The 9,393-nt window shown below is 43.8% G+C and overlaps 1 protein-coding gene across 1 annotated transcript; it reads right to left on the reverse strand.

The window, feature by feature from the left end:
• Positions 1 to 4,770: 4,770 nt before the first annotated feature.
• On the reverse strand, positions 4,771 to 7,203 carry LOC111228180 (brachyury protein homolog A). Its single transcript, XM_022753984.1, has 8 exons — positions 7,019 to 7,203; positions 6,451 to 6,715; positions 6,005 to 6,139; positions 5,844 to 5,905; positions 5,694 to 5,755; positions 5,413 to 5,586; positions 5,173 to 5,296; positions 4,771 to 5,029 (listed from the first exon to the last, which is right to left on the reverse strand). The coding sequence occupies exons 1-8, from the start codon at positions 7,201 to 7,203 to the stop codon at positions 4,771 to 4,773; spliced, it is 1,266 nt and encodes a 421-aa protein (XP_022609705.1).
• Between the last annotated feature and the right edge of the window lie 2,190 nt (positions 7,204 to 9,393).

The raw sequence follows: 9,393 nt of genomic DNA on the forward strand, positions 1-9,393 counted from the left end.
TTGGTTTCCATTTATCCCCCCCCCCCCTCTGTCTAAACACTGTGCTGCGTTCAGGAGTTCTACCATCAGACTTTAACCCGATGGGCTCGGATCAAATTTGGGTTTTAATGTCATACGCCAAAACTCTGGTTTGGTCCTTTTAGCTTGTTAGTGTCAGGTGGGTTGGAAGTTAAAGAAGATATCTTGTCAGTGATCAGTTTCTTGTTTTTTGTTTCTGAAATCAGCAAACTGAGAATGTGTTGGCAGAAAAACTTCCAGAAGTTCCCTTTCAGCTGCTTCAGCGAGGGAGGCGAAGCCCAGAGGCATGATGGGATTGCGGTTGGGTGGGGCGGCTGTGTGACTGTACAGAGGGCACCGAGGAGGCAGAGTCTGCTCAGCTGAGAGCAATGTCTCACCAAGGTACCAGAATTTCTTCATTAACGAAGACACACAGACATCAGAGGGACGGGGTTTAGGGGTGGACGAGGGGGCAGTCTGCAAACACACACACACACACACACACACACACCCCTCCCCCCCACGCCACTGCGCTGACTCGCTGTTCCAGACTCCTCGACTTGTTTTTTGGCAGCGGCCCCTCATAAATCAACGTGCTCGGCCTCGCACAATGTGACTCAATATCATAATTGTGGTGTTTGCGGAGGCCGCGTCGCCCTCCTCTTCTTCTTCCGTGAGGCGCCGCTCGCCGGATTATTCCTGGAAGTGGAGGGGAGGGATACGTGAGGGGACGGAGATGGGACGGGAGGCTGGCAGGTTTTTCTTCACCTGCCAGATTTTTGATTTTCACGACTGCCTCATCGGATAAAAAGCTAAAAGTTTGACCTCAGTCCCGTTTCTGTCCGTCAATAAATTCTATTTCTGTCACTCAAACAGATGAAAACGAAAAATAACTTCAGCCACAGTTAGGCAACGACGACCCAACCCAACATCTGCATCTGTTGTTCAGAGTCCTCCATCCTCCACACCTGGGTGCTGGGCACACTCTGTAAAGCGTATTTGGAACACACACTTCCAGAGGAGGAGGAGGAGGAGGAGGAGGAGGAGGACGACGGTGTGCAAAGTCAAACTCCAATTGTCAATTAGTGAAGGCCAACACAGGCTGCAGGCTGAGGTGTACAGAGTGGATCAGCCATCTTGGAGGACAAAGGCTTCAGTCAGCCCTGGGTCCTCAGATCAACACACACACACCTACACACACACACACACCTACACACACACACACACACCTACACACACCATAACTGAGTGGGCAGAGATGGCCCTGAGCCCAGCAGGACCTGTTTACCGCTGCAGACTGAGCAAAGACCATCAGCAAACATCCTCCTCAGCAAGTCTGGACAACTGCTCATAAACAGCCCGTCACACACGCACACACACACACACACACACACACACACACACACACACACACACAATGAAGATATTATTGCTGATCATCAGTCCAGTGAATATTAGCAATAACTGAAAATATGAGAGATACATAGTGAGTGAAACATGAGTTGGTTTACAGGTCACGTATGTAAATGTAAAAATTAATAACTAATATATTGGTCCTTTAAATATGATGTCATCCTGAATCCTGGATGATTGTGATGTTGTTGATCATCAGATTAAAACACTCGCTGCAGTAAAAACTTAAGGAGTAAAAACTAAAAGAATAAAAGTTTGTTCTGAGTCTTTTAGCTTCTGTTAGTTTGTGATTTTTCTGATCGTCCTTTAACCACTTCCTGTCCACTACAAGACAGAGACAGTGTTAGCGACTAGCTGCTGAGCATTGTAACGTTTAGCATCCGTCAGAGACGTGACTTTGCATTAATGCTAACGTTGCTCCGCGTCACTACAGACCGAAAAATAATCAACTTTTTACCATAACGGTTCTATAAGACGATCATATGTCAACATTGTGTTTTCTGCTTGTTCTGCCTCCTAGTGGCCAAAAGAAGATTTTATATCAACTGTATATTGTAATATTGTACTTTTTACTTACCTATATATATATATATATATGTTATAGATAGTTTAAAGATTGAAATGTTACATGTCAAACACCAGTTTGAATAGTTTGATGCATATAGATTTAAATTAGCTTTAGTAATAATACTACTATATAATGTACAACATGTATGTTGTTTTAATAAACTTATATATATAGATTAAATATATATTATCTTTTACCGTATAAAAGTTCATCCTATCGATGTTTTTAATAATGTACGTTTTACTTTGGGTATTTCATATATGTTATAAACGTATATCTCCCCTGTATGTGATAATGATATATCCACTTATAGGTGACATATATGGCAACGTCTCTCTTACAGTAGTTGATATAATCACAGATCGGTCCACGTGTTGGAACAAAGACGGCGTCTGTGTTTTATTCCGGTAACAGAGATAAATTCATGAAAAGCAGTAAAGTGGAGGATTTGGGAGATGTCAGCGTTTCATGAAGGGGGGGGGCACCTTTGCTCCGTTTGGCCCCCGCCAGCTGCAGGTCACATTGTTGCTTCATTACTATTTGCCCGTGGCCCCGTGACCCTTCAGCCTTCATTTGCACCTGGGTGAGGACCGCTCCATCACTCCCTCCTCGGGGGCCGAAGCTGTGTGGGGCTGACACACACATCACACCACTGACATCATGAGCGCACGGCCAAGCCCCCGGCCTCAGGTATGAGCCGGGGACGGAGCTGAATCAACCGGAGTACGTTTATATATTTCAGCTAGTTTTTTTTCTATTGAACTCAAAACTGAAAGTGCTGATGTGTCTGTTTTAAAATTAACCCAGTATTATTTTATATTTAATTATAATAAGTTTGATGTTACTTTTAATTTATATGTACATGGGACTTTACATTTACATTTAACAAGTTAAATAATGTTAAAAAGGTAAAACTGTGTCAGCTGTGACCTCAAGTCAGATATGATAAAAAATAAACATATAAAAGATAAAAATAATAATGATAAATTAAAGAATAAACAACCACCCCCAATTATAAACTAAAATCAGTTAGCCTAGCTTTTTCTGAATAATTTAAAAACTTTTTCTTCATTATTATTGTTGCTTTTATTTTCATTTAAGGAAAGAAAGGGGCAAAAGTGTTGCATCAATATATTATTCATTATTCTTATTTATTTATTTATTTATTCTCCTTCTTTGTTATAATTATTGATAATGATTGTGTAGACCAATTAGCTCTTTGTTGTTGTTTTTTGTTAAAAAAAATATGATAATTTCTTCATCTAATGAAACCAGGCTACATCTGTTTTATTCTACTGATAATAAAACTGAATTCTTACAATAATTATTATCATTATAATGTTATAAAGTTATTTTTATATTAAGACAACAAGGTTTCTTTAAGAAGCAAATGTTGCTAACCTGAGCTGCGTTGTGTTGCTAAGTTTATGCTAACGATATAAAGCTAACTCTTGGAAAAATACCAGTAATAATATGAACATTTCTATTTATTTACTTTATTAATTTCATTGTTGGCAGCTTTTCGGGGTCGGTGTTCTGTATCTTCGACTCTCCTCACACGCAGATCTGAATGTGTTCGCCGTATGTCGCACCACGACGCGGATTGTAACGAAAGGGCGCCAGTGATGGAAAAGTACCACGGAGCGGCGGTTCTCTCGAACTGGACACCTCTCCGTCACCGTGTCACCTGGGCTGCTCGGCAGAGACGCCACGTCCACTTAGAGCAGCTGTGCGGACGCTGTTATTTAAAGAAAGCTCATATCAGGTCGAGGTTTAATGCGCGAGGGCAAAGTGAGAGTTACACCTCGAGGCCAAGCCGCCGCTTTCAAAGTGAGACATGAAATTTTTTGTGAGCCGTCTCTTGCTTGACCTTTTATTAATGAAACCACTTGACCTTTGTTTGCCCCTCGAGGGATGATGGGACTTTATCGTGTGTTGTAATAAAAGCTTATCGTGCTGAAGCCGCTGAGACACACAGCTCCTTGAAATCATCGTATAAAGTCAAAGAAAATGACAAAACGAATCCCAAGTTTGAGAAAACAAACATATTTAATTTATTATTAAATGACATAAATAAAACTCACAGTGAGTTCAAATACAAATACATAGTTTATGTACATGTGTTTGTGCAGGGAGGGAGGAAACAGAAGGCACTTGTGACTCTCAGTCCAATCATTTGTATTGCAACCAGAAGAAGGAACATTTACATGGAAAACACTGGACGTTAATTTATTCTATATACACACATATACACATTAATGTTAGCCCAACCTTTTTTTTTTCTTTTTTCTTTTTTCTTCATCTTTTATGTTTAATGTTCCTTCAAAACAAAAGTTGTGTCAGTTGTTTTGTTTGTGGTCGTGTGGAGCCGTAAGAGTAAAATAAAGTGTAAATAAACTCGTTATAAATGTGTAATAAGCATGTTGGGAATTACTAAGAGCAAAGAAAGAGGTGTGACCGTGCAGCTATTCTAAGGCTTATTACTCTATGTGTGATATTGTCCAACAGGGAAGGTGATGATCGTCTCTGAAGGTCTGTCTCTGCACATCAACATCAGCCGCGAGTGCGACCTAACTCTGCACCTTCTCTTCAGATTAAGAGGCTCTGGGATGAATGATCTTTGCTTTTGTCACAAACAGGGTCTTTGCAGGTCTGGTGACATTTCCACGTCTTTCCCCCCGAGGACGTCTCTTTGTGTCTTTAGTCCGGCTCCCGGAGCCTCGCAGCCTTCAGGGGAGGGGGGGGGGGGGCGACGAGCGGCCGAGCAACAGAAGAGTGGAGTCTCCGGCCGCTCAGTAACTCTGAGCCACGGGCGTCCAGGACGCGGTCAGCCTGGCGATGGAGCTCTCGAACTGGGCCTCCCCGACCCCGACCTCGCCCAGGCTGGGGTCGTACATGGAGGAAGGCGAGGAGACGGGCAGCGAGGAGGTCAGGCCCGTGTAGGAGGAGCCCCTCAGGAACTGGGAGGTCAAACCTCCGGGTATGGAGCCCGAGGCCGAGCCTGACGGGGTGAGGGTGGTGCTGGCTACTGACCATAGACTGGGGTACTGACTGTGGACGGAAGAGACAGGAAGGTTTGGATTAGGGGGGGGGGGACACATTGATACCGAACAGTTTGAACTGATAAACACCAACTGCCTCTCTGATTGCAGATGTGCGCTGCTGTTTGAGCCACATCTGGTGCGGAGGCTCACCTGGAGTTGGATGTGGAGTTGGAGCTGTGGGACAGAGTGCCCATGCCTGTGGAGTTGGGGATCTGAAGAGCAGACCAGCTGTCGTGCGTCGGCAGAGAACCTGAAGTGTTGTCCATGTAGGTGTCTGAAAAACGAGCCACACACACACACACACACCACGTTAACAACCAGCTCTCCTCTTTATTTAAACATCTTAACGTGACACACACGACATGCAGAGAGTGTATGAGCGGGTCTTACTCGTGCTGGAGCTGCGGTGGGGGTAGTGGCTGGGGTACGGGGCGGTCCGGTGGCTCCTCAGGCTGGAGTAGCGCTCGCAGTAGGAGCCGGAGGAGTGGCCCGCCGTGCTGCTGAACTGAGGGGGGCTGCTGCTGGGGCAGATGGGACTCTGGCCCGGGAGGAACCAACCTCCAACTGCGGAATCAAACGGACACGATCGAGTCAAACAGACCGCCGGGAATTTCAGACTCTGACCCGGCATCGAGTTTGGAAACAGAAACGTAGGAATAAAAGAAACTCACGCTGAGAGTAGCCGGACTGTTGACTGTCCGCACTGTGGTCAGGGACTTCCTTATGGTCGCTCCTGCAAGCAGAAACAATAATATTAGATGCTGCACCATTAGAGCCAACTGACTTAACACTGAGTGGATGATCTGAGCATCAGCATGTACCGTTCTTTAGCGTCCAGGAAGGCTTTAGCGAAGGGATTGTGCTTTATCTTCAGAGCAGTGATCTGTGGAACAGAACGTGACAGGAAGCTTGTTAGCATTTCACTCGATGTTGGAGACAGTGTGATCAGAGTGATCGTGAGGTTTTATTTTGCAGGACGGACCTCTTCGTTCTGGTAAGCAGTGACGGCGATGAACTGTGTCTCGGGGAAAGACTGGCTGCTGATCATCTTCTGGATCCCTCCGACCTTCACGATGTGTATCCTCGGCTCGTACTTGTGCAGAGAATTCAACATGATCTATAGAGAATATTCAAAAAAAAAATTCATGTTAATATTATTATTTGTCACTAGCTCTGAGCACCGTTTTAATCAGCAGGAGAATGACATGGAATCAGGTTTATCTCATGGAATTAAGCGTCTTTCTCTTGATAAAAATGATCCACATTCATTCGTCATGTTTCAAAACACTGAGGAAATCCTTCAACTCCTCAAATAAGAACAAGAGTTTTGAGAAAGAGAGTAAAAATCATATTCCAGTGGTTTATTTTATTATTAACTTGTTAGAATGAATCTCAGTCAGTTATTAGAGCTGCTTCGGGCCTCCTCACCTGTCCGCCCCCGTTCAGTTTATTGGACAGTTTGACTTTGCTGAAGGAGACCGGCGCCTTCATCCAGTGCGCTCCGAAGTTGGGGGAGTCCGGGTGGATGTAGACGCAGCTGGGGCTCTGGGGCTCCGGTTTGCCGCCGGGGACCCACTCCCCGTTCACGTATTTCCACCGGTTGTTGTCCGCGGCTACGAAATCCAGCAGCACCGAGTACATGGCGTTTGGGTCCAGGCCCGTGACGCTGGCCCTCAGCACCGGAAACATCCTCCTGCAGAGAAGAAGCGCAGAGTTTGTCAGAGTTTTGTTTTATAATTTTTACTGAAGCTCAACCAAATCACACGCGGCTCCATTTCTAAAAACCTCGCGAGGCCTCCGAGGCCTCAGGAGCAGCAGTTGTGACAGAGCTCTTGTGTGTGTGAGTCTGACTGATATCAAATTTAAAAAAACTAATTTACAACCTTTAAAATTAACTACAATTTCTTATTTACGCACTAATTTCTGCTTCTTACGTTTAAAAAACCTCGTGCGTAAAAATGTGCGTAAAACACAAACGCAGCTTCGTTGAACCTACCTTCCAGTTTTGGTGACAATCATCTCGTTGGTCAACTCTTTGAACTTGTTCCAAAGGTCTGCGTCCTCCAGCGTCAGTTTAATATCCCTCTCCGAGGCGTCTCCCTTCTCGCTGCCCTTCTGGAACTCGCTCTCCACGGCGCTGAGGAGATGCTCCAGGCGCTGGTCGGCGTTGGATGAAGTCATATTTCCACAAGTGTTAAGAGCGAGTTCGACGTGAATCCAAGAACCAGTTTCAAAACAAAAAGCCGCTGACAGAGAGAGAGAGGGAGAGAGAGAGAGATCAGGCCCGAGGAGTGACACTGGTTCCTGAGCCCTCGAGGCCTCATCATTTAAGGGCCCCCAGGGACCTCATGGGGATGCGGGGCGTGGCTTTAGCGCACGCACCTCGCCTCTCTGCAGCGGGTTCAACGTCTCCAAACGCCGCCCACACCCCACACTGAACCTCTTTCTACAACATAACAGATTTAAATTTTTTTTTTTTTTTTAAATCAACTTTTACTTTTTAAGCTAAAACGTATTTTTCTCCTCAAATAAAAAAAATATATAATAATCCACATTTTTCCATCTTTTACAGATGTTCAAATATTGACTCTGCTGCCTGGTGTGAGGTTTGGGATTTAATAGATTAATACCTAAATATCTGTTTGAGTCTGTAGCATGTGATGCTCCGCTCATTCAAAGCTGCGTGTTCAAACAAAAGAAGGGAAGCGAGGGGAGAGAGAGAGCCTTTGAACTCAGCTGTATATTTGCAAATAGTGCTAATCTTTTGTTGTCTCTAATCCACATGGGAGAGGGATGGTGTTTACTGAGTATGGGCCATTAGGGCAGACTCTGTGTTCCTCTTGTGCCAAAGTGTGGACGGCCCACAAGTGATGCCCAGATTTGCATAATGGGGCCTGCAGGTTTCCCTCTGAGGCTCTAATATTAAATATTTCAGCCTGAATGCTCCGAGGATAATTCTGCTGTGTAAATAAAACATCACTTCACTGAACTCACAGTATCGTTCACGGAGAAGAAGAAGTCTGTAAGACAGAGGTCAGGGAGATTAAACCGTGCACGGCGGGAAAACAGACGCCGAAGCCTCGACTGAACGTGACTCAGGTGTCTGTTTCGTCTCCGTTCAACTTTTTTCAGCTTCTTTACTTGAATATTTCCATTTGTACTTTCTCTCCATTTAGTTTAAAGTTCAGTACGTAAACAACAATAATAAATCTTTCAAATTAAATGATGAAAAATGCATAAAAATCAAACATATGCAAAAAGTAGGAAGGTTAAAACCAAAGCAAAGTTCATGATTAAGATTTTGTTTTTTTAAACAGAACTCAGTGGAAACAAACTGAATACGTCTTCAAGTATTTTCCTTCTACATTTCATTACTTTTTATTCCACTTCATCTCCTTCTTACATCTGATTTTATACAGAAGATCAACTTTAATCGTTTTTTATTTAGACGTGAACTCCCTGAAAGAACATGAAGTAGATGAGATTAGCTCAACTAATAACCATCTGTGAATATAATATCTGATACAGACACAAGAACAGAGTCCAGTCTGCCGTCTCACAGGTCGTATTAGTTTTAATGCTTTAAGTAGTTTTGTTAGTTCTTGTTTTGTTGCTGGTTAAAACACATTTCAGTCATGTGCTTCACTGTGCTTCTTACTCCACCTCATTTATTTATCGACTACTTCCAGATTAAAATTTTATAAAACAAAACCAGTGGTTATTTTAGAAACTACGATGCATCGTTGCAGATTAAAGAACAGTTTGAATGCTGCTTATACATTAATGAACTCGTAATATTGATCCAAGTGTGTAGAAATATAACTTATAATAACTTTCTGTTGCTTCTGACTCTGTGCTTTTTTGGTGTCGTGTTGAAACCATGCATCAGCAAAATGTCTTTTCATGAGCAAAGAAGTGGAAGAAAAAATTCTCCAGCAAATAAAGAAACTATTGGAAATATTGAAAATCACCAAACCTTAAGACTTTTATCTTGAAAACATTCGGCCGGCCTTTATGTTTGTTTCCTGTCGGGACTCGACTCTTACAAACCCTTTCCTGATCCGAGACCTGCTGCTTATCAATACGCAGCCGCCAGCTCCTGAGCCGCCGCTGCTTCTTACAGTATTCAGGCTTTTAGGTGCCAAAGGTTTTGTGTTTCACATCTGAGCCTCCTCCTTGTGTGTGTGTGTGTGTGTGTGTGTGTGTGTGTGTGTGTGTGTGTGTGTGTGTGTGTGTTTTCCCGTCGCCTCTGAATCCACTGTCTGTGATGTACTTGGAATTGAGTGAGGGCTTTGGAGCGCGACTCCACTTTACTACACCACTTCCTCCAGTTCTACAGAGGCCATAAATGTAAAGGGGGTCTCTCACACC

Source organism: Seriola dumerili, unplaced genomic scaffold, assembly GCF_002260705.1.
Source record: "Seriola dumerili isolate Sdu_G_001 unplaced genomic scaffold, Sdu_1.0 BDQW01000202.1, whole genome shotgun sequence".
NCBI classification, from domain to species: domain Eukaryota; kingdom Metazoa; phylum Chordata; class Actinopteri; order Carangiformes; family Carangidae; genus Seriola; species Seriola dumerili.

Bases quoted from the DNA above. Each gene is read 5' to 3' on its own strand.
- LOC111228180 (XM_022753984.1), bottom strand. From the start codon at position 7,203: ATGACTTCATCCAACGCCGACCAGCGCCTGGAGCATCTCCTCAGCGCC. The intron at 6,140-6,450 runs GTGAGGAGGCCC...TATTCTCTATAG, and splicing joins AACTGAACGGGGGCGGACAG to ATCATGTTGAATTCTCTGCA. The intron at 5,297-5,412 runs GTAAGACCCGCT...CTCGTTTTTCAG, and splicing joins CCACCGCAGCTCCAGCACGA to ACACCTACATGGACAACACT.